The 26359-nt window shown below is 37.7% G+C and overlaps 1 protein-coding gene and 1 long non-coding RNA gene across 2 annotated transcripts in view; one reads left to right on the top strand and one right to left on the bottom strand.

The window, feature by feature from the left end:
* The window catches only part of LOC307169983, a 553579-nt gene that overhangs the window by 517391 nt on the left and 9829 nt on the right, over nucleotides 1–26359 (top strand). The window lies entirely within an intron of this gene.
* LOC307169923 (uncharacterized protein) overlaps nucleotides 120–26359 on the bottom strand; it is a 31693-nt gene continuing 5453 nt past the window's right edge. The window contains exons 2-9 of the mRNA XM_079890794.1: nucleotides 21193–21516; nucleotides 13560–13886; nucleotides 7301–7624; nucleotides 6266–6586; nucleotides 2366–2692; nucleotides 1945–2077; nucleotides 1774–1805; nucleotides 120–1041 (exon numbers count right to left, since the gene is read on the bottom strand). Of these exons, the coding sequence (XP_079746920.1) occupies nucleotides 1784–1805; nucleotides 1945–2077; nucleotides 2366–2692; nucleotides 6266–6586; nucleotides 7301–7624; nucleotides 13560–13886; nucleotides 21193–21516 (1778 nt within the window). The 3' untranslated portion in view covers nucleotides 120–1041; nucleotides 1774–1783. The remainder of the gene's footprint in view (nucleotides 1042–1773; nucleotides 1806–1944; nucleotides 2078–2365; nucleotides 2693–6265; nucleotides 6587–7300; nucleotides 7625–13559; nucleotides 13887–21192; nucleotides 21517–26359) is intronic.

Here is a 26359-nt window from a genome sequence, read left to right as displayed (position 1 = left end):
CACTTACGAAGCATGTAGAAGTCTGTAATTTTTATCATAGGTACTCTTCAACTGTGAGTGACGGAATCTAAAACAAAAATCCAGAAAATCACATTGTATCATTTTTAAGTAATTAATTTGCATTTTATTGCATGACATAAGTAATTGATACATCAGAAAAGCAGAACTTAATATTTGGTACAGAAACCTTTGTTTGCAATTACAGAGATCATACGTTTCCTGTAGTTATTGACCAGGTTTGCACACACTGCAGCAGGGATTTTGGCCCACTCCTCCATACAGACCTTCTCCAGATCCTTCAGGTCTGGGGGGTGTCGCTGGGCAATACGGACTTTCAGCTCCCTCCAAAGATTTTCTATTGGGTTCAGGTCTGGAGACTGGCTAGGCCACTCCAGGACCTTGAGATGCTTCTTACAGAGCCACTGGCTGTGTGCTTCGGGTCGTTGTCATGCTGGAAGACCCAGCCACGACCCATCTTCAATGCTCTTCACGGTTGGGATGGTGTTCTTGGGATGGTACTCATCATTCTTCTTCCTCCAAACACGGCAAGTGGAGTTAAGACTAAAAAGCTCCATTTTTGTCTCATCAGACCACATGACCTTCTCCCATTCCTCCTCTGGATCATCCAAATGGTCATTGGTGAACTTCAGACGGGCCTGGACATGCCCTGGCTTGATCAGGGGGACCTTGTGTGCGCAGTAGGATTTTAATCCATGACGACGTAGTGTGTTACTAATGGTTTCCTTTGAGACTGTGGTCCCAGCTCTCTTCAGGTCATTGACCAGGTCCTGCCGTGTATTTCTGGGCTGATCCCTCACCTTCCTCATGATCATTGATGCCCCACGAGGTGAGATCTTGCATGGTGCCCCAGACCGAGGGAGATTGACTGTCATCTTGAACTTCTTCCATTTTCTAATAATTGCACCAACAGTTGTTGCCTCTATTGTCCTGCAGCCCATCTCAGCCTTGTACAGGTCTACAATTTATCCCTGATGTCCTTACACAGCTCTCTGGTCTTGGCCATTGTGGAGAGGTTGGAGTCTGTTTGATTGATTGTGTGGACATGTGTTTTTTATACAGGTAACGAGTTCAAACAGGTGCAGTTAATACAGGTAATGAGTAGAGAACAGGAGGGCTTCTTAAAGAAAAACTAACAGGTCTGAGAGCTGGAATTCTTACTGGTTGGTAGGTGATCAAATACTTATGTTTGACCCTTAGTGCATACACTCAGAAAACAATGTGTTAGAATTTTAGGTCATTTGTGTCTTTGAGGACACTTTGCACTTGGTGTCTTTAGTAATCTCCATTAGTCAAATATTGTAGTACAGCCATACAACTTCAGTGAGTTTAACATGTTTAAAAGTAAATAGTTATGTTCCATTTATGGGAGACGCTTCAGAGATGATGACGGCCAAAGTTTATGGGACAGGTCAAAACTATCGCAACAACTTCCCTATTGTTGTTTTGCCAGAAACTATTGTGAAATGCTTAATATAAACACTTAAGTAAAGAAATGACTTGTCTCAGGGAAAATTTGGCCTTTTCATTCATACACTGAACACATTAAAGTCAAACCAAAATTTATTTAGACATATTGCTATCCTAACTTACATACATGAGCTAAAGTGTCCTGCACCCACTAGTAAAAAATAAAATATATCAAAAATGATATATGGTGTCTGAATACATTTTGGTGTGACTGTACTTACAGATTTGTCAATCTTTAATAAATTCAGTGTTTTGCAGACAGATTCAGAGCTCACAGTATCTCACCTGATCACGATCATCCTGCAGTGTCCAGTTTCCTATTTGAACAATGACAGCAAACCCTTACTTTGGTCACCTCGAATAAAAATACATACTTATACATATTTTTAAAGATTATTTTTGCACATCAAATCTCTTATTTATATTTTCTACAAGCAACTGTATGTAATAGGCTACTTGCATTGTTCCTGTCTGCAGCGATAGTAAATCACACCAGCAACCGCATGCAGAAGAGCAACAATAGCAGCACATATTCCTCCTATAGCACCTGAAGATGGACGTGAATCTGGAGGACGTGAAAGTGGAGGACCTAAAGACAGACACACATTATTACTAAAGATCAACTGAAAATCAACTCTACCAATTCTTCTGACTGACATTTACACCTTTCTATCAAATCATCAGAGTTCACATTAAAACTGAACTCTTTATTATTAACAAACAATAGACTTCAAAATTGTAAAATTTGCAATGTGACAAAACTCAATGTGAAAATAGTCTTTTGCTTTGATTTGCATAATGTAATCGAGATGATATTTCAAACTGTATTCTAAAACTACTGAAGTGAAAAGGCACTGAATGACTAAACTATTCTTACCAGTGACAGAAACACTGAAGCTCCTAGTGATGCTGAATCTGCTGCTGTGGATCTGTAGTTGATAAACTCCAGAGTCTGTGATTCCGATGTTTGTGATGGTCAGAGTTCTAGTCTGATAAACAAACGTCAGTCTGCCTCTGAATCTCTGTTTACACTGAACCTCTTCACAGATCTTCCACTGATCTCCAATGATTTCAGCGATGAGAATGTCATTAAAATACAATCTCTTCACATATGGATCAATTGTTAAATCAGAAAGTAAAGTGAAACGTTGTCCACTCTTTACTGACATTCTCTTCACTCCATCTTGTCTAGCAGCAGAAACACCTGAAACACAAACCAACAACTGCTGGAGGATCTTTAAAGACACACAACATGAGAGAACTGAGGTATAACACCTGCGTGAAGTTGGCCCCCCACCCAACGCAAAACGTCGTCAAACTATGCTCAATCGTTTGTGCTCCCTTTGTGCTGTAAAACATTTTGTTTGTGCATGTTTGTTTCGGTTTTTTAGATATTAATAGAATATATTCAGGTCATTCTTTTCACTTTTGATTAATTTAATCCGTTTCGGTCTTACCTTGTTACTTCAACTAGCTACTGTAAAATAAATAAATAAATAAATAAATAAATAAATAAATAAATAAAGGCTTCATCGTCTATAATTCAATTTCTGATATTTTAAAGGTGCTCTAAGCGATCCCGGGAGTCATAACTTCTTGTTGACATTCGAATTGTTGTCAAACAAAATGGAGGCTAGCTAGACCCTCCCTCCTCCTCATCCCGTCTCCTCCCTCCTCCCCTCCCATTCCAACATAAAGGAAAGTCAAAATAGTCACTACAAACAAAGTTAAGTTTTACTGATACTTCATTCAATGTCGCCAAGTGCTTATATTGCAGAACAGAATGCAGAAAAAAAGAAACATTATCTTAAAATCGTTTCGCCACCTGAGGTTATAACTATAGCTCCCAAACAAGGACGCAATGATAGCAAGATAACGTTAGCTTCGCGTTTCCCAGTGAGCATAAACAACGGCCGCGTCGTAAACAAATTTAGTCAAAGTTGTCAATAGCCTAACGTTATAAATGAACATTCAAATTCATAACAAACAGTGGGAGAAAACTATCATTCACACAAATTGTCTGTTGTGAATTTGCTTGATCATTTACAATAGAGATTGATCGCTGCTAGAAACGTATGTTGTATTCACCAAAGTTAACGCTGGCTGCATAGTTCTAGCTAATTACATGCTTGTGTTGGTTTGGCGAACATGAACGTCAGTTTAGAAAGAAAAATGGATTTACCTGTTCTGCCAAAAACAGAGCAACTAGGCTATGTCGGATTGGAAGCCCTTCTGCCGGCGGAGTTCTCGCCACCTTTCGAAGGTTTTTCCGATGTAAATTCGGGACTTCGCGCGTTCCTTATTGTCACTTTTCCTTGTCCCTCTTCTTTGCAATTTGTTCATCGGAACGTCGTCTTTTTGGTTGTGTGTCGGCCATAATTCAAACTTCCCTCTTCATGCTTCTGGGCAATTCCACGCAAAACTGTCACATCCATAACACCAACTAAATACAATGGCATTGTGCTGGCGTTATGGATGTGACAGTTTTGCGTGGAATTGCCCTTCTCTTCTTCTTCATGCTTCTCTCTCCTCTACACCCCCTTCACGTGCACGCGCACTAACCCCACAAACCCCACCCTCCAATACTTCTTGTCGGTTATTGGCTGGAACTCTGTTTATTATGTTTCGGGTGCGGGTGAGTTTGTTTTTGTTGCCGTTTGTGGAGCCTGTGGTGTCTAGAGAGACCGCGTTTTTTTGGAATGTGTTCAGGGGACAGGCAGCTAGTGGATAGTGAGGAGATGTTTGCTGTATGTGACAAAAAATGTTTTGGCCTAAAAAAACGCGTTGCATCACTTAGAGCACCTTTAAAACCCGACGCAGCACAAACGAAAATTGTACCGGCACAAACCAGCAAAAACGAAGCACAAACGAACAAGACTATTTTGGGTGAATTTGGAGCATGTGTGGGGGCTGAGTGACCTCAGAATGACCACATAATATTTTTTTTAATATCTAAACAACCGAAGCAGCTCAAACGAAAATTTTTACAGCACAAACGATTGAGCATAGTTTGACGACTATGGGTGGGGGGCCAACTTCACGCAGGTTGCAAACAACACATGCTTTGACTTTCAGTTTGTAAAGCATAATTTTATCCAAATTCTGTGATTATAAAAAACATTTAAAGTTGAGTCACCTTTTTTTTTATATCTACACAATATAACATTTTACATCATAACCTCTGCATTTTGGATTGCTGTTGAACAAAAAAAAACTGATGGATTTAAAGGGTCATGAACCCCCAAAACACATTTTTTGAGATGTGAACAGATATGAAGAGGCTGCTAATCGCTGAAAACACTAATAGCACTCATACATTTTATCAATAAGTGGAAAAGGGTTATTTTTGTAAATAACTTCATATACGGACAAGAGCAAGCGTGTTTCAAGGTTTATGGACATATTTCATACACTCTATTGCTCTAAACATGAACCAGCACTGTGTATGCACACGTCGTCTTCAAATGAAATCTGTGCAAATCTGGGGCCTCATTTATAAAACTTTGCGTAGGATTTGCGTCAGAAGTGGCGTACGGATGAAACATAGGACGTGCGTACACACAGAAATATTCGGATTTATAAAACCGTCCGCACGCACATCCTACACAGTTTTCCCTTAATAAATCACAATCAATTCTAAATGTAGCGCAGCTTTTGCGGCTTCATGTCACGCCCTAGTTGCCCATAAATAGTTCGTGAAACGTCCACAAGTTAATATTCATCGACTGCGAAATCATGGCAAACACAGAGGAAAACCAAAAAACGTAACTTCACTCACGTCATTACGCCTTGTGACGGCATCATGGCATTTTATTACCATCCATTTGATTGCATCTGACAAGCTACAGATGTGTTATGAGGATGAATTGCATAACATGCCAATATTATTGCAGAAAATATTTCACTTTTTCATTTTGCAAATATGTGTTAATTTGCATTTCTGTTGTAATCTTCGTTTGCTTTTGTTTGTTTTACACTGCAGATCGATCAAACAGGTGTTCGTGTTGGCTGTTAATTGTAAGACTTGCTAAGTCTTCATGTTATTTATGAGAGGCAGTATTGCCATTTCTTTTACAGTTTCACACATTTTCACGTGTTTCTTCATTCTGCCGACGGTGTCGCCATTTCTCATTTCACCCATTTTTGTGCGTACGCCTGGTCAGACCTTGCGTGAAGGACCGCCTTCTTTTGTGCGTACGCAACATTTATAAATGAGGCCCCTGTTCGTCTGATCATAAACGCAATGACATGATTGATTATTCTGATGCACAGAAGACAAAAATGTAGACCGACAATTCGAAGAACAACACAAAAGACAACAAAGTAACTATGCCTTGATTCTATCTGTGTTAACTGACACATCATTTGTTCGGAGACTAGTGTTCGTAAATGTATGAATATTCGGTTCTACGATTCATGACACTAAGAGTAGAGTAGTGTTTACAGCGCCTCAAGAAGCCTCCGCAGCTGATACTCGTTGGTTATGGTAAGAGCCTTTACATTTAAGTGGAGGACCAATCACAGTACACTGGGGCCAGCCGACCAATCAGAGCAGACTACACTATTAGGAAGGCAGGTTTAAATGAAACTGAAACTACAACAGAGCATTCAGAGAGAGGGTGAAAACAGGTGTTGCAAAAAAGTAAGTAATGAGAAAAATAATGAGTTTCTACAGGTAAACAGCAAATATACATCTGAATGTCAATGCAAAATAATTCAAACTCATTTATGATGCGATTTAAATGTACAAGACTTGCTTTTAAACATAATGCCTCACCAGTGACAGAAACAATGAAGGTCTTTTTACTGATGCCGCTGCCACTGCTGATCTGTAGTTGATAAACTCCAGCATCTGTGTTTCTGGTGTTTGTGATGGTCAGAGATCCAGTCTGAGGAACCAGCTTCAGTCTGCCTCTGAATCTCTTTTTACACCGAACATCTGGACAGGTCTCACTCTGATCTCTATTTATTTGAGCGACGTGAAAGTCATTAAAATCCCAACCGATTTTCTCTTGTTGGTTTGTTTGAACACCAGTGTATAGAGTGAATGAATCTCCCTCCCTCACTGACACTTCAACTTTTACAGCACCAGACACACCTGAAGAAGAAATGAACAGTTCATTATGAGCTGAACAACATTATACAAGAGGAAAGTGCTGTAAAAATGTTTATCTACAGAACATAAAGATTGTGAGTAGAGCAATTCATCTGGATTCATAAATGTAACATGCAAACAAACAGAAGAACATCACTGATTCACACACTCACCCATCAGACAAACAGACATGAAGCACACATCTGATATTTTGCCCCCCTACCTGTCTGTGCATTCACATTACAAAGGTTTTTTTTTTTTTTTTTTTTTTTTTTTTTTTTTAAGAAACATGGCTACACAGTAAAGTTAGTGATGATGAACTATTAATTCTCTTGAGAAGCACCATTAATTGATTATTTTGGGTGATTTTAACTGGTTGGATCATTCCTTTTAATGATAGAAATGTATTTGGTAGTGTAAATCTTACTCTGTTAATCAACAAGCCTACCAGAGTTGACTACCTTTCTTCATCTTTGCTGGATAAATGTCGGCATCTGGTGGGTTTTTGAACAACTGCAGCTAAATCATCAAGGTTCACATTAAAACTGATCTCTTTATTTTTAACAATAGACTTCAAAATTGTAAAATTTGCAATGTGACAAAACTCAATGTGACAATTGTCTTTTGCTTTGATGTTCATAATGTAGAGATGATATTTCAAACTGTATTCTAATACTACTGAAGTGAAAAGGCACTGAATGACTAAACTATTCTTACCAGTGACAGAAACACTGAAGCTCCTAATGATGCTGAATCTGCTGCTGTTGATCTGTAGTTTATATTCTCCAGAGTCTGAGTTTCTGGTGTTCGTGATGGTCAGAGATCCAGTCTGAGGAGCCAACTTCAGTCTGTTTCCGAATTTGTTTTTACACCGATATCCTTTACAGGGCTTACCCTGACCTCCAGTGATTTCAGCGATGGGCATGTCTTTAAAATACCATCTCTTCACATCATTTGGTTTATTTTTTTTTATACAAGGATCTAAAGTGACAGATTCTCCCTCCTTTTTCTTCACTTCATCTTGTCTAGCAGCAGAAACATCTGAAACACAAACCAACAGATGCTGGAGAATTTCTAAAGACACACAACATGAGAGAACTGTGCAATAAAATGATGTTTTATCAACAAAGTTCGGGAGGAGCACGTTCAAATAATTGATCCAATTTTCACATAATTCCAACCAGCTGTCAACAGTCAGTAATCAACATGTCTATCCAATCAGCATGAGTGGAGACATATATACATATATATATATATATATATATATATATATATATATTGCTCAAAACAATAAAGGGAACACTTAAACAACACAATGCAACTCCAAGTCAATCACACTTCTGTGAAATCAAACTGTCCACTTAGGAAGCAACACTGATTGACAATCAATTTCACATGCTGTTGTGCAAATGGAATAGACAACAGGTGGAAATTATAGGCAATTATCAAGACACCCCCAATAAAGGAGTGGTTCTGCAGGTGGTGACCACAGACCACTTCTCAGTTCCTATGCTTCCTGGCTGATGTTTTGGTCACTTTTGAATGCTGGCGGTGCTTTCACTCTAGTGGTAGCATGAGACGGAGTCTACAACCCACACAAGTGGCTCAGGTAGTGCAGCTCATCCAGGATGGCACATCAATGCGAGCTGTGGCTAGAAGGTTTGCTGTGTCTGTCAGCGTAGTGTCCAGAGCATGGAGGCGCTACCAGGAGACAGGCCAAGTACATCAGGAGACGTGGAGGAGGCCGTAGGAGGGCAACAACCCAGCAGCAGGACCGCTACCTCCGCCTTAGTGCAAGGAGGAGCAGGAGGAGCACTGCCCTGCAAAATGACCTCCAGCAGGCCACAAATGTGCATGTGTCTGCTCAAACGGTCAGAAATAGACTCCCATGAGGGTGGTATGAGGACCCGACGTCCACAGGTGGGGGTTGTACTTACAGCCCAACACCGTGCAGGACGTTTGGCATTTGCCAGAGAACACCAAGATTGGCAAATTCGCCACTGGTGCCCTGTGCTCTTCACAGATGAAAGCAGGTTCACACTGATCACATGTGACAGATGTGACAGAGTCTGGAGACGCCATGGAGAACGTTCTGCTGCCTGCAACATCTGTGAAGAGTACAGTGGCCCCAGTGGCGAATTTGCCAATCTTGGTGTTCTCTGGCAAATGCCAAATGTCCTGCACGGTGTTGGGCTGTAAGTACAACCCCCACCTGTGGACGTCGGGCCCTCATACCACCCTCATGGGAGTCTATTTTTGACCGTTTGAGTAGACACATGCACATTTTGCAGGGCTCTGGCAGTGCTCCTCCTGCTCCTCCTTGCACAAAGGCGGAGGTAGCGGTCCTGCTGCTGGGTTGTTGCCCTCCTACGGCCTCCTCCACGTCTCCTGATGTACTGGCCTGTCTCCTGGTAGCACCTCCATGCTCTGGACACTACGCTGACAGACACAGCAAACCTTCTTGCCACAGCTCGCATTGATGTGCCATCCTGGATGAGCTGCACTACCTGAGCCACTTGTGTGGGTTGTAGACTCCGTCTCATGCTACCACTAGAGTGAAAGCACCGCCAGCATTCAAAAGTGACCAAAACATCAGCCAGGAAGCATAGGAACTGAGAAGTGGTCTGTGGTCACCACCTGCAGAACCACTCCTTTATTGGGGGTGTCTTGCTAATTGCCTATAATTTCCACCTGTTGTCTATTCCATTTGCACAACAGCATGTGAAATTGATTGTCAATCAGTGTTGCTTCCTAAGTGGACAGTTTGATTTCACAGAAGTGTGATTGACTTGGAGTTGCATTGTGTTTAAGTGTTCCCTTTATTGTTTTGAGCATAGTGACGGCCCCTGTGTGGTTGTTAATCATCTTTGTTCTGTTGAGGTGATTGCTGATTGGGTGCACCTGGAGCCTGTGAGTGGTGCACCTGGAGCCTGTGAGCCAGTGGAGATAAAGTTCCACTTGGTCTAACTACTCGAGAGCTCTCTTCTCTGCAATCCAGACGTCACAATCCAGACGCCACAACCTGGCTCAAAGGTCATGACAAAAGAGGAACGAGGCAGCATAAATAATCAAAAGTGATTTATTTAACAAAAGAGTCACCAAACATAACTATTTAAATGCAGATGGTAAGTCTCTATAACATAAATAAACCCAAAACAAGATATAACAAGTCGGAGTGATCAGGCCATGGATGACGTCTGGATTGCAGAGAAGAGAGCTCTCGAGTAGTTCTTCTTCTTCTTATAGGATTCCGGCAGTGTAGACGCTGCTGAGCGTATTACTGCCCTCCACAGGTCAAAGTTTGGCTTAAATTCTTACATACAGTCCTGTATCATGCAAGAACTGAAGAACTGCCTTGGAGATCAGTTTATGCTTATCACTGTGACCAAACAAAGATAAAAGAGAAAAAGCCTTAACTCCAAGTCCTGTCAGTTTAATAAAGAATATATTTCTTTCTGCCCTATACTTTCTGCATTCTAGGAAAACATGCCCTCTCTCGAGTAGTTAGACCAAGTGGAACTTTATCTCCACTGGCTCACAGGTTCCAGGTGCACCCAATCAGCAATCACCTCAACAGAACAAAGATGATTAACAACCACACAGGGGCCGTCACTATATATATATATATATATATATATATATATATATATATATATATATATATATATATATATATATATACTCATTTGACTCACCAATGTTGCTCGACAGTTTTTCAGCATCCCTCCACCACCCCGTCCCCTCACACTCGCCTGGTTACTTCCTAAACAGCAATACAGGGGGAGTACTCTGGGTTCGGGCCCAATTTCCGAGCTTGGAGCCCTTTCCCCGGACAGCATGCTAAATATGCATACCAGTTATTCTATCTCACCTTTATTTATATCTACGCAATATAACATTTTACATCATAACCTCTGTATTTTGGATTGCTGTTGAACAAAAAAAAAAAAAAAATTGAAGGGGGTGGATTGAAATCCACTGCTGCTTCAATGTATATGTAATGAGTGATCATAATCAAGGTATTAATCAATATATTTTTTTTAAATATCACACGAGTTGAATTACTTCTCTGGAGATTTTATTTTGGCTATGGAAGTTGCCAGTGTGATTACTGAAATGTTATTTTCATGTATTCTTTTTAATGTGTGTATTTGATATCTGAATGCATTAACAGTGTTTGTCTATTTATCCCAGCTTCCAGAAATGAAATATGGATTGGTTTTGTGTTTGAGAAAGGTCTTCAACATGTTAAAACCTATAAGGGTCATTGAAGTATATAGTTTAAGGGACCATTTCTCAGTTAAAGCCTTATTTTACATTTAGACTAAAGTGTCCTATCTTTGAGAGAAGAATTTGTTATCTTGATGTTTTGAGACGAGACTCCTGTTTATAGTTAGAGCCTGGCCAAATCCAACCTTGGAAAAGATGTGTGTCGCTGTGTGTGTTAGTCTTCTTGCTTACAGGTTAAGGAACCACTGGCATTATTGGAGATTGACTGAGTTGTTGTTCGGGACATGCTGGCACCCAGCAACCCAAATCTGCGACCTGGAAGGTCACGACGTGCCTAACTTCAGTGTCCGAGTTTCAGCTGCATAATCTATGGAGATATGCTTCAGTCTATCTGTATATGTGTGGAAAATTACTATGTTTATCAATTTCTTAGCCAATGTGAATCATTCTGCCTGTAAGCAATGACGTAGCTTAGACCTTGGAAATGGTATAACTGCTGTGATCTTTGTAACTGTAAGCGGGGCGCCCTACGAACTCCTGTGTGAGTCTTGAAGCTGAACTTCTGCTGATGAAACTGCAAACTATCTTCAGTAAAACTTTTCTTCAATTTTTTATAATTCTGACTCCGGGTCTTCTTTCAAACATCTGGTCCTTGGGTCCTGAACTGTATACCCCTTACACAATAAACAAAAAACTGATGGATTTAAAGGGTCATGAACCACCAAAACACATTTTTTGAGATGTGAACAGATATGAAGAGGCTGCTCATCGCTGAAAACACTAATAGCACTCATACATTGTATCAATTAGTGGAAATGGGTTATTTTTGCGTTTTTATGAGCAATTTTGTTCTTCTGGGTTAAAAAAGCAAAGTAGAAGCAATGTCACGGAATGAAGCGTGCCTTCGGTGTGTGTGAACGGCTGCTGATTCAACGTCAGCTGGCCCTGAGCGACTGCATTTATTCATGAGAGCTCGATCAGTCCGATCCCTGTGCTGTATTACACAGAAGACAATAATGTAGACCGACATTTTGAAGAACAACACAAAAGACAAAAAAGTAACTATGCCTTTATTCTATCTGTGTTAACTGACACATCATTTGTGCAGAGACTGTAGTGTTCGTATAAATTTATGAATATTCGGTTCTACGATTCATGACACTAAGAGTAGAGTAGTGTTTATAACGCCTCAATAAGATTCCGCAGCTGATACTCGTTGGTTATGGTAAGAGCCTTTACATTTAAGTGGAGGACCAATCACAGCACACTGGGGCCAGCCGACCAATCAGAGCAGACTACACTTTTTGGAAGGCGGGTTTAAATGAAACTGAAACTACAACAGAGCATTCAGAGAGAGGGTGAAAACAGGTGTTGCAAAAATTGAGCGTCAGCGTCAGTTCTGGCAGGCCAGGTAGTCAAGATGCTGCTAATGCTATTTGTTAACAACACTGTCCCGTCAGCTGATCTGCTCCAGCTGAGCTGCATTAGCTGGTTAACTCCCCTTGCTGCTCAATGGCCAAGCTCAAACAAGGCGCCCTATTTAAAGCACATTCAGTTTGCTCATACATGCTTGCTGCTCGCTTCTGCTGATCTGTACGCTGGTAAAAAGCTGTTTAAGTCCTAGCTTGTTTCACTAGTTCACACTTACAAATAAGTCAGATAGAATAAATGCGTATTTGGCGTGCTGTCCGAGGAGAGGGCTCCGGGCTCGGTATTCGGCCCGAACCCAGAGTACTCCCCCCGTATTCCTGGCTGTAAAGATTGAGCCAAGAGTGAGGAGTCGGGGTGGTGGAGGGATGCTGGAAAACTGTCAAGGAATATTAGGTGAGTTGACAGAGTGGATATATATATACTTCTTGTCATGCTGATTAGGGTAGACATAATTGTTTGATGACGAGTAGATTGGATTGATTATTTGAACGTGCTCCTCCCGAACTTTGTTTATAAAACATAATTTCTCAGAAGGTGGCTTAGTCATCTCTTCATAGCACTTACACTGCAGACTGTCAAAACAGTTCAAAGTCAGATAATTCTAGGTAACAGCATGTTTTAGCTATTGCAGTCTTGAATAGTCATTTCAGTAATTAATTAATAATTTTTACCATAATATAAATTGCTAATTAGGGTGGCTCAGACGACACCGTTTGAGACACTCAATTTCTGTTTTGGGGGGATAGCTCATCTAGTCAAATAATGTGAGCTTGCTGCTGCTGCATCCCCTCATGCTGATAATGCTGTCCCTATATGCGGCTGCTATCTCCTCATACTGCTGCTGTCCCCTGACTTCTGCTAATTCATGAATGGTCAGGGGACTCATCTGATCAGAACATACTGCTGCTGCTGTCCCCTGATTCTGCTAACTCATGGGTGGTCAGGACTCATCTGATTATGACATATTGCAAATTATCCGTATATATTCGTAGATTAATAAGCATATAAATTGTTAAAATAAAATCATCCTCTGTATCTCCAGGTGTGGTTTTGTTTGGGGGGATATTTTAGCTCTCACAGTCCTAAACTGTGAGCGTTCCCTATGCTGCTGCTGTCCTCTGACTCTCTGCTATTTCATGGTGCTCATGAAAGGTCAGAGGACTCCCTGAACAGAGCCATACCACCAAATTTCAATTTAGGAACATCAACTTGTTTGCAATCTATTCAATAAAAATTCTTAAATTATTTTTATTGTCTGTGTGTTCTTGACTTAATGGACCTGACAGAAATGTAAGTTATGAGAAAAATTACTCACCAGTGACAGAAACATTGAAGGTCTTTTCACTGATGATGCTGCCGCTGATGATCTTCAGTTCATAAACTCCAGAGTCTGTGTTTCTGATGTTTGTGATGTTCAGAGATCCAGTCTGATTATCCAGCTCCAGTCTGTCTCTGAATCTCTCTTTACACCGAACATCTGTACAGATCTTACTCTGATCTCTATTTATTTGAGCGATATGAATGCCTTTTAAATACCAGCTGATTTCGTCTTGTTGGTTTGTTTGAACATCAGTGAATAGAGTGACTGAATCTCTCTCCATCACTGACACTGGCACTTCATCTGTATTAGCACCAGACGCACCTGAAGAAGAAATGAACAGTTCATTTTGAGCTGAACAACATTATCCAACAGGAAAGTGCTGTAAAAATGTTTATCAAGAACATAAAGATTGTGAGTGGAGCAATTCATCTGGATTTATAACATGCAGAAGAACATCACTGATTTACACACTCACCCGACAAACAGGCATGCAGCACACATCTGATATTTTGCTTCCCTAACTATCTGCACATTGAATTACCAATGTTTTTTTAAGAAACATGGCTACACAGTAAAGTTACTGATGATTAACTATTAATTCTCTTGAGAAACACAATTAATTGATTATTTTGGGTGATTTTAACTGGTTGGATCATTCCTCTGTTAATGATAGAAATGTATTTGGTAGTGTAAATCTTACTCTGTTAATCAACAAGCCTACCAGAGTTGACTATCTTTCTTCATCTTTGCTGGATTGGATACTTGTCATTAATCCTGAGAGGATAATCACATTTGGTGTAATGTCAGATTGTTTAAGTGATCAGTGCTACATATTTAGGAGGAGAACCTGGAGTTTTAATTTTCCAGACACAATGTAAGACTGAGACAGTGTAAATATATGAATGTAGATGGTTTTATCCAAGACCTAAGTGATTTAGGTTTCAGTTAATTCCCTTTGTTAAGGATGCATTGAGTTTTTAATTTTTTTTTTATTCTGAGGTTATAAATATAATTAATAAACATGCTCATATAAAGACAGTTAGAGTCAAAGGCAGACATTTACCTTGGATCAGTTCTTCTAATCTTATCAAACTTCTTAAGCCAAGGGATAAAGCATTGACCAAATACTGTAACTCTATGGGGCGCCGTTTGTAAAGCGGCTCACTCTGAAAATAACAGCAACATTTTGTCACATTTAGCTTCAAACAATGTTTAAAAAAACTGGTATGATTTTTTGACGGTCACTTTTTAGCACATTTACAACAATATTTGTCAACTTAGAGATATTTTAAAAAGTTAAATCTAAATATTAAATGTTACACCTTAATGTTAAATGTTAAATCTAAATCTAAATGCTAAATCTAAATCTAAATGTTAAATCTAAATCTAAATCTAAATGTTAAATCTAAATGTTAAATCTAAATCTAAACCTAAATGTTAAATCTAAATGTTAAATCTAAATCTAAATGTTAAATCTAAATCTAAATATTAAATCTAAATGTTAAATCTAAATGTTGAATCTAAATCTAAATGCTAAATCTAAATCTAAATGTTAAATCTAAATCTACATGCTTAATCTAAATCTAAATCTAAATGTTAAATCTAAATCTAAATCTAAATGTTAAATCTAAATGTTAAATCTAAATCTAAATGCTAAATCTAAATGTTAAATTTAAATCTAAATCTAAATGTTGAATCTAAATGTTAAATCTAAATTTAAATCTAAATCTAAATGTTGAATCTAAATGTTAAATCTAAATGTTAAATCTAAATGTTAATGTTAAATCTAAATCTAAATCTAAATGTTAAATCTAAATCTAAATGTTAAATCTAAATGTTTTGGGGGAAACTAAATATTTAACTAATATGCAAATTCAAAATGCCGGTAACTGGAAGTGCCAAAATGAAAGCGTGAGGAGGTCAGTGTGTGTTTATAGCATGGTTTAGTGTTAAATAACGAATAAAAACCATCTCATCCGAGGAAATGGTCTCTTGGACATGGATTATCGTGATAATAACTACCTAAAATAATAAACACGTTTGGAGAAACTGTATTTGTATATGATGACAGAGTGATGACATGACATTCAGTCAAAGTGAGCCCCCTCGTGGCTGGCTATTATGGCTACAGCCTACAGGTCATACGTCCCGCACTTTTCATAAAAGTGACACTAGCCTACTCTTCAAATACAGTTTCTCCAAACGTGTTTATTATTTTAGGTAGTTATTACGATAATCCATGTCCAAGAGAGACCATTTCCTCGGATGAGATGTTTTTTATTCGTTATTTAACACTAAACCATGCTATAAACACACACTGACCTCCTCACGCTTTCATTTTGGCACTTCCAGTTACCGGCATTTTGAATTTGCATATTAGTTAAATATTTAGTTTCCCCCAAAACATTTAGATTTAACATTTAGATTTAGATTTAACATTTAGATTTAGATTTAGATTTAACATTAACATTTAGATTTAACATTTAGATTTAACATTTTAGATTCAACATTTAGATTTAGATTTAAATTTAGATTTAACATTTAGATTCAACATTTAGATTTAGATTTAAATTTAGATTTAACATTTAGATTTAGATTTAACATTTAGATTTAGATTTAGCATTTAGATTTAACATTTAGATTCAACATTTAGATTTAGATTTAACATTTAGATTTAGCATTTAGTTTTAGATTTAACATTTAGATTTACATTTAACATTTAGCATTTAGATTTAGCATTTAGATTTAGATTTAGATTTAACATTTAGATTTAGCATTTAGATTTAGATTTAACATTTAACATTTAGGTGTAACATTTAATATTTAGATTTAACTATTTAAAATATCTCTAAGTTGACAAATATTGTTGTAAATGTGCTAAAAAGTGACCGTCAAAAATTCATACCAGTTTTTTAAACATTGTTTGAAGCTAAATGTGACAAAACGTTGCTGTTATTTTCAGCGTGAGCCACTTTACAAACGGCTCCCCATATAACTCAGGGATCCCACTGATTAGGAAAACTATAGATATTTGAGGAATTTATGCAAGTTAGAAACATGGAATACGAAATGGTTCTGTACTACTGGGTTTATTAATTCCACTATCTTGAATGGTTTATTGTCCTTTAAGAAGATTATGCCTGTCAATGTCCACACATAGTGTGATCGAAAACCAAATAGTAGTGCTGGTGGTTTGGAAGCTACATTTGTTAAATTTGCTGCTGATGTATTAATGTATTTCATTTGTAGATTCATTTAATTTGTCATTGTCCACTTATTCCATTCCCTTTATGTGGAAATGTGAGAGAGTTATCCCTTTGTTCAAAGATGGAGACACATCTGATGTGAATAATTATCATGCAATTTCTATTATTTGTTGCAAAAAATAAATAAATAAATAAATATGTACACTTAACCTATTTTTATCATTAAATCATTAAATCATATCATTAAATATTCTATAGCCTCGAAAGTGGGAAAGAGCGCTAACTTTACAATCTCTAAAAAAGCTTTCACTTATCTCAGATGGCGATCTCACAACAGTCCAATAAAATCAATAAAGTTGTCAACACACACTGGCTGAAGAACCTTGCTATAGACTATATAACATAATTAACATTAAAATGTAGTGTCTAATGTTAAAATTTAAGTTTTCAATGTAACATTCTTCCATTCAATACTCTAGACAGTTTATTCTAGTCAAGAATATTTTATGCAATTTTGAATTATTTATTTGAAAGAATTAAAAGAGCAGTTCTAGCCTTATTGTTCAACTTTCCTCTGTATTGTTCAACTGGTCAAGGTTGATCTGGGATTTAGAAAGTAATTAGTTTGGCCCGGTGTGAGAGTGTTAGTGACAACAACGAACGCAGACATTTTAATTATTTAAGGGGTTCGTTTATTTCAGACTGCACTTGGAACAGAGCAGTGTTAAAGGTGATAAATGCTATTTAGCCCATGATTTACCCACCCTCAAGCCGTTCGAGATGCATATGTCAATCTTTTTTCAGACAAACACATTTTCAGTTATTATAGAAAATGTCTTAGATCTTTCAGTGGTTATAGTGTGAAGCTATGGGGTCCAGCTCGTTGAAGTCCGAAAATGAGCATGCATTCTTCACAAAAGTAATCCATCCGGCTCCAGGGGGATAAACAAAGGCCTTCTGAGGGTAATCTGTGCGGTTTTGTCATAAAAATATACATATTTAAAACTTTATAAACGAAAATAACTGGCTTCCGGTAGCGGTCGACGCGCGTTCACGGAGATGGATGCTGGTGTATGACGTAGGACGTAGCGTAGGAAGCGTTGTGACGTAGAACGAACGTGACAGCGCAGCCAGAGAGCAGAGCAAAACAAAACTCTACAGCCGTTTCTCAATATGCGAACTTGTCTGTACTTGTGTTCTTGTGGACTTGTGAAACGTCATCAGTCGCTGCCCTAGTACTGTTCCATCTAGCCAAGTCCAGTTCGAATCCCCGGATGTGTTCTTGATCCGCCCCTTTTACCGAGGATGCATCGAGAGGTGACTTGTGCGGACTTCAGACAGCCAGGTATCCCAGAATGCATCTCACACCAACCAGCAAGCGTCAATAGCAGAGGAGAAACCCCGCGTAATTTAAAAATACTGCTATAATTGTGTCACAAAATGTAGTTTTAAGAGTATTTCAGGCGAGAATGTAGTTGTTAAAAGCTCAAATATTTGGTTTATTTATAAAGATAGCGCCTATTTGAAAATTTGATCTGACGTTTTCGGAGTTTTGAGAAAAAGGCAATCGGACGCTCGGCGCTCGTACCCCTCTCTCGCCTAGTGCTGCTGACTTGCCGGTGGCTCGGATGTCTAGTCTAGTGGTTTAACTAACATGAGATATAAATCGTCTTGTGTATATTCAACAGGCGATTTATTTGTTTTATTTGTCTCATTAATGTATAATTTGTTCCCTGGCAAAACGTTTTAGCTGAGAGCAAAGTGAAGTTTCATAGCTTTATTTATTTAAATTTAACGTTTTAGCGAGAGCTGACATGTTTGACTGAATCGTTGGCTTTATTGTTGTATAGCTTCTTATACCTTTTAGGCTACTTATACTTTTAGAATGGCTATTATTGATCATTAAAACTGACATTTAACAAAAAAGGTTATGTCATTTTATTTTATATATTTAAAACATAGCCTATACAATATTTTATTATAGTCTGCATGTTGCCTATTCTCTTCACTGTATATACATATATGACACAACCCTGTCTCTTTTTGCTAAATATTCGTTTTAATGATCAATATTATAATGTTTTTTATTCATCATATTTTTAAAATGAAAACAAAAAGAGTCAGGGTTGTGCTTTATATTTCGTGTTGTTGTAAATATGCAGTGAAGATAATCAATTGCGTTTCCTGAACCACATTTGTGTGGCCATTATGTTAAAGATTTTTTTTAAATGAAAATGAAAAGAGGCAAAGTGGTGGTTTATAACATATTTCGTTTTATTTGTAGCCTAAAGAGATAACCGGAGTAGCCAGAGCGAGCTGCACGAGTGACGCTATCAAGTACGCCGCTGTTCCATTTGCAGAATTATCGGACTTGTGTCCTCCCGTCCTCGGGAGTTCGTTCTTCTGAGTCGAACTTGTCAAGTCCGAACTACCAAGGACTCAAGTCCGAACTTTGCGTACTTGGTATTGAGAAATGGCTTACGTTCGTTCTACGTCACGACGCTTCCTACGCTACGTCCTACGTCATACGCCAGCATCCATCTCCATGAACTCTACTATCAACTCCATCACTATGCAAATCTTTAGGGTTTTAATCAGGAAAGCTTGTTACAGTGGTTGAAATCAATAAAGATGTTTTTTTTTTTTTTTTTTTTTTTTTTTTTTTTTTACATCAAACTGAGTCTCTCATCTTTCTGTTCTCAGTCACCACCGAAACAAGTCAATTACAGAACTCTAACTAACATAAACAACGATAGTGGACTCATTTGTTCATCGCCACCCTCTATAGCATGTACACACTTTCACAGGGAATGATGAACTCCATTTCCCTTTACTGTAGACAGTAATAGACACATTACAACACTATTTCTTTACATTTGGAACACATGACACCAGAACAACTGTAACAATCTACTGGTTATGAGTAATCTTTTTTTTTTTTTTTTTTTTTTGAATAGATTAGTTAATAACACTCACTCTGTTGCTTTACACTAGGCCCGAAAACACACAGAAGGCCTACAGAGCACACCTCTCCCCTCTTTAATCAAACCAAAATGACCACCCATCACTTAATGTTCAAATCACATCATGCACAACAAAATAATTTCAATGATAAACTGGCATTGGTGATGGTTAATCACTTACGCTTCGAGATCTATTGTCAATCGGATTTCTCCACGTAACGTTAGGTAAGTTATGCTTCTCAAACGGAAGTTACGGTCACTCAGCACAATACACAGCCATGAACAAAATACTAAGAAAGATTTCAAGTCACTATATGTACATATTTTTGTTATTTTGATAGTAACACGGACTTTAATGGCTTCGACTCTCCACCGCATGAGCAGCATTCCAACCACGTTGTGGAAACGTGCTGTCAGGCAGGGCCAGACTGGGACACAATTTCAGGCCGGGAAATCCTACACCCATCCAGGCCATTGTATGCACCCAAATAAAATTTAGAAACACGGACAACCCTATTTTTTCCTAAATTACATTTATTGGTCTACATCCTTAGGCTGGGGCCGTGTAAAATAATTAAAGGCTTTTAGTCCAGTCATTTTAGGAAAAAAGGTTGAACAAATTGCAACAGAAGGAAACTCAACTGATTTTGTATCCTCAATATGTCCTGAGTAAGGAAAAAAAAGTCCCGAAGAATCCCATTAGGGGAAAGTTTCGAAAAAGACCCAAATATAGCCTATTCATACGCCTATTTATCTTTTTTCTCACGTGAATAGGGTAAAATTTTTTACCTTTAGATTATCAACATGAAAATTACAGAGTTGATTACTTACATCAAGACAAACAAAAAAATTATTACAAGTTTTTTTTATTTTTATTGTTTGTTAACATGGGCAAACGGTGCATAATCTAATTACGTATGTGCTAATTTGCATAAATACCACAACAGATCTAAACATTGGGTCTAGCCAGGTGAACATGTCTTGTTGAATCTTGTTGACATATAACAGTAAAATACTTAATAAGGTCTGAATGAAACCCATTTAGGCTACCCGTGAGCATTAATACATAGAGGCAGGAAGAAGTACTTTAAACCAGCCTTTATTAATTATTATTGCAGAGATGGGGTTTGGGGCTGGGTCTGTGGGACTGTTTCTGGGGATTTACTTTCCTTTTGTCTTCTGCATTCTCCTTACCATTGTCTCCTGTTCTTGCCTCAGACTCGTCCCACAGTCCCAAACCCAAACCCAGTCTCTTAAAAATTAATAAAGGCTGGGTTAAAGTACTTCTTCCTGCCTCTATGTATCAATGCTCATGGGTATCCTAAATGGGTTCCATTCAGACTTTAATATAAATTATTAATAAAAAAAATAAAAAAATACCCCCCTCCACCATAAAAAGTATGACCCCTTTAATGATATGATTTGAAAAGAACAAGACTTTTAAACATAGTGACTCACCAGTGACAGAAACAATGAAGATCTTTTCACTGTCACTGCCGATGTGTAGCTGATAAACTCCAGAGTCTGTGTTTGTGGTGTTTGTGATGGTCAGAGATCCAGTCTGATGATCCAGCTTCAGTCTGTCTCTGAATCTCTCAGTGCCTTCATTACACTGAACATCTGTACAGATCTTACTCTGATCTCTATTGATTTCAGCAATGCGAATATGATTCCAATGCCATCTAATTCTGTCTTGTTGGTTTGTTTGAACACCAGAGTTTAGAGTGACTGAATCTCCCTCCATCACAAACACTTTATTTGTATCAGCAGCACCAGACACACCTGAAGAAGAAATGAACAGTTCATTATGAGCTGAACAAATTACATTTGGAAAGTGCTGTGAAATATTTCTGTACAGAGCATAAAGATAGTAAGTATATAAATTTGTCTAGATGCATAATGTAACATGCAAACCAACAGCAGAAGAACATCGATTCACACATTCACTCATCAGACAAGTTTAATGGACGATCTTGAACAACTTCATGAATATCATACAAACCACATCCTGATTCATATACAGTCCTGCTCATAAGTTGACATAATTCACAATATTAATTTTATCAAAGAGGGATCATAAAAATGGCATGTAATTTTCTATTTGGTACTGTCTTGAAAAAGCGATTTCACAAAACAAATGTTGGCACACAAGACAAAATAACTTAATATACACAAAAGAAACAGTTCAAAAGTTTACATACCCTTGAATCTTAAAGTTCACCCAAAAAATGAAAATTGTCCTTATATTTACTCTACCTCATGTCATTCCAAACCCGTAAGACTTGCGTTCATCTTATGAACACAAATGAAGATTTTTTGACTCCAGTCAATCACAATCACACGTGCTTTGATTGAAAACAAAACAAAATTTAGGCTATAATTACCACTTAAATATTAGTGCAACGGAGTGTTGCCAGAGGTACAAACTTCTGTACCACGTACGTGCTGAAATTAAAAAAATATGACACTGAGCGCTGTTGAGGGAAATCGTAAACACCTCTGATTGGCCATTGTACTCACACGCTCATCGGATATGTCTGTCGGAAGAGTCCAACGCACGTTTACGCGAGCATCATGATTAGTGTAGTGGTGACACAAGAGCTTCTTACTGACTTTTTTGAGGGGTAATTGTCTCTCTCTATATATCTTTCTAATTTATATCTATCCACTCCATGTCGAGGCTTTTGTATTCCTTAACGTTACATAAATTGGAAACATTTAGGCTTAAGTTACTATTTTTTTCATTATTAATAATAATCTCGATGAAGATGGATAACAGCTTTTTAGTAATTATAAAGGGAGTGCTCGTTGTGCGCTTTCTATGCTTTCTAATATCCATTCAGAATTTGTATAAAACTTGTTTTTCATGCTGCTAGGACCAATGGCCACGTAAACACTGCAAAGTTTTGGGAATTACATACGCACTTATGCGGGATTCACTCTTGAAATATAGCAATGATTGACATTGATTGCCATAGCATTGTTTGTTCCTGAATAAAGCAGCCTTTTTCACTGAAATGGTTGAATGACTGACTGACTTACTCACTCACAGTCCTTTGCCGCCCGCCACCTACTGGACGTAACTATGTAAAAATCGTATGTGCTGAAATCTTTGAAAAATCCCCACCAACACACAGGCTGACAGCCTGTTTTGTCACAATTTATGTTTAATATCTAAAGCTAGAATTATTCTGTTGGATGTACACTACTATTCAGAAGTTCAAGAGTCTCTTCTCTTCACCAAGCCTGCATTGATTTGATCCAAAATACAGTGAAAACAGTAATATTATTAAATAGTATTACTATTTAAAATAATACAATAAAATATAATTTATTTCTGTGATCAAAGCTGAATTTTCACCATTGTTACTCCAGTCTTCATCACATGATCCTTCAGAAATCATTCTAATATGATGCTCAACAAACATTTATGATTATTATCAATGTTGAAAACAGTTGTGGACAGTGTTTTTTTTTTTTTATGAATAGAAAGTTTAAATGAAATAGAAACGTCTGTAGCATTATACACTACACTCTCAGAAAAAAGCTTGCGGTTAGTAAGAATTTTTTTTTTTTTTTTTTTTATGTTGGGAAAGAAATTAATAGGCTACTTTTATTCAGTACGGTTGCATTAAATTGATCAAAAGTGACAGTAAAGACATTTATAATGTAACAAAAGATTCTGTTTCAAATAAATGCTGTTCTTTAGAACTTTCTATTCATCAAAAAATCCTGCAAAATAAAAAATTGCTTTTACGGGTCTTCAAGTGCCTTATATGTAGTGCCCTGGTATATTTGCCATAGTTGCCCTTTTGGGTCTGCGCTTTGTCACCCTCTAAATCCATATTACTTTAGTAAGTAATTTGAAAGAAGAATATATATAAAATTCTTTATCAAGCGTTTTTTAATAAATAGTATATATTTATGCATATTATGATCAAATATATTGTATATTTTGTATAAAGTGTATATTGTGAGACTAACCAACTCCTCGCCCCCAAAAAACTTGGGGACCCCCCATAAAACTTGACTCAATTCGAGCACTGGATCCAAATAATTAAGTGCAATTTACAGCACAACAGCTCCGTGACATCTCTGCTTCTGCTACATATAGCCGAAAGATCTGCTTTCTGCCTCTTAGATGCGCGCGCATCTATGTGATGACGTTGCACAGAAACCCGTCTATAGTGCCAGCAACCGCAAAGGCTCTGTCTCCTCTATTCTTTAACTGTCATCTGGGGACAGACAAAAGTCTCTGATCACCAGACCTCAAGTTTCGTGTGGGATTGTGTTGACAGAGAAGCCCAGAGCTCGGTGCAAGATTATTTACGGATTTAAAAACAAAGAGAATCATTTTAATCTCGATTCTAAAATGCACTGGTAGCCAGTGCAGTGATTTTAAGAAAGGTGAAACATGATCAAATTTACGTTTACTTTTGAGGAACTTTGCAGCAGCATTCTGAACTATTAGAAGACGAGCAATAGAGTGTTTGGGCATGGCATAGTAGAGGGAGTTGCAATAATCTGCAGCATCTGGGCTATGAATCATTCTTTCATTTGGTCTCAATTAACAAATTCTGACTCTGTGTTTCTGAGCACATTCCTCCGGAAACCCAAAGTTTTTAGCCTCCCAACTCATGCATGTAAATCAGGAATTTTACCAAGTAAATTATCAGCCTGAAGCAGGGACGGACTGACAATCTGTGCGTTCTGGAAAAGTCCAGAACGGCCGTCCAACCGAGGGCCGTCGGCACAAAAAAAAAAAAAAAAAAAAAAGTCTAATAAAGCAATATGAACAGCCAACAGCAGGGGCACTAATATGATTACTTGTATGCTACGTGTAAAAAACAACAACTGAGGAAGAAGAGTCGGCCTATAGCCACTGACAGAAAGTTAGTTTTATAAGGCTGCACTTTTAAATTTGCTTACATTATATTTGAATAGCAGTGGTCTCCAACGTGGTGCCTGTGAGTTGCCCGCTAAACACATTCTATAAATAGCCCCTTAACTTGCCGTCGGGGTTCCAGACTTCGAATAAATAATTTTGCGACCTTTTCAACTAAACGTTTCAATTTGAACTTTTGCCTCTACAAAATTACCCAACTCTCTTTGATTACGCTGTCATTTGCGTTGCGTATGAGAAACATCAAATGGCAAACACTCAAAAAGCGGAATAAAACTTGTTTGATCTGAGCAGCGCAGAGCATTATCAGCTCGGCCCATAAAACAGCGATCGCGGACAAAGCTGATCTCGATCACGCGAACATTATTACACAGAGCTGCGCGATCCACTGAGAAGCATTTAAATTCAGCGCAGAATTCTCTATCTCTATTATAAACCCACAAATGACTGTGATTTAAGCTTGTAAAAAGCCAGATGAAACAGCGCTGATATTCTCAACATATTGACGCAAAAAAAAACAACAACAAAAAAAAACAAAAAAAAACAGGCGAAACATTGTTCCGAGAACAAACCAGCTAGAAGACATTTCACACCAAAACTTATGAATTAACTTTAGTCAAACAAACTTTTTTTGGCAGAAATATGCCTGTATTCATATTTAAAATGCTGTTATATTAATATAGTCATGTATAAATGTATTAAATGTAATGCAGTAATATTTTGTTTAGAAGTTATGGCAGTTTATTTTTTTTATTTTTATTTTTTCATTTATATTTATACTAAATGTTTGGGCTACTGTTTTTGATAACACATACAATAGGTTCATAGAAAATCAACAAAAAAATCAATAAATATTTTCATCATTTTTCAGGAATTGATTTTTTTTAAACGCTTGTAAGTCTGAACCAGAATATCAAGATATTTTATTATTTCCCATATGATGGTGAAAAGTAAAAAAGCTTCACCATGTTATGTATAATAAATATTGGAGTATAACAAATAAAAATTCCTTCTAGATTATTTTATCCCTTGAGGTAGCCCTCGCACACAAAAAGGTTGGAGACCCCTGGTATAGTAACTATATGTTTTATAATTACAAGTTTGTGTAATTTGGGGTTTCTGTAGCCAGTGATATTTCATTATTTGTATTTTATGGCATTGTACATTTTTTGTTTTTATTTGAAGGCTGAGGCTTCATTAATAAACACAACCCCAATAATCATCATTGGTTTTGAGATGTTACTTGCTGTGAATACCTTGTCTGATAGGCTACAGTATTGTGGCATATAGTATCAGGACATCCTGGCTAGTGTCTGTCGCACAGGGGCGAATGGCCGGATGATGGGCCTATTTGGGAGAAAGTCCAGGGCTGTTTTTTAGCCCCAGTCCGTCCCTGGCCTGAAGACACCAAGTCTGGGATTAGATTGGGTGACACTGTGTACGACTCTGCATTCCTCTCCAGAGACAATCGTACCGCTAAAACCAACATTCGTTCCTCCCCGTGGAGAGCTTTAGAAAGATTCCCATGAGTGATACGGAATTCCTCCAGACACACACACACACGTTTCTTGAAACGCATCATATAAGGACATTACCAAATGTATATGATATATTTCTGTGTTGCATTTTGTATGCCCATCATATTGGGGTATCTATAATTTTATCGTGTGTTAGGTGAACTTAAAATGCTTATAATATATCTTATGTATGTTTGTATTCCTG

The sequence above is a fragment of the Squalius cephalus genome (genome assembly GCF_949319135.1).
Source record: "Squalius cephalus genome assembly, chromosome: 13".
Classification (NCBI taxonomy): domain Eukaryota; kingdom Metazoa; phylum Chordata; class Actinopteri; order Cypriniformes; family Leuciscidae; genus Squalius; species Squalius cephalus.
This window is presented reverse-complemented; position numbering and strand designations above follow the sequence as displayed.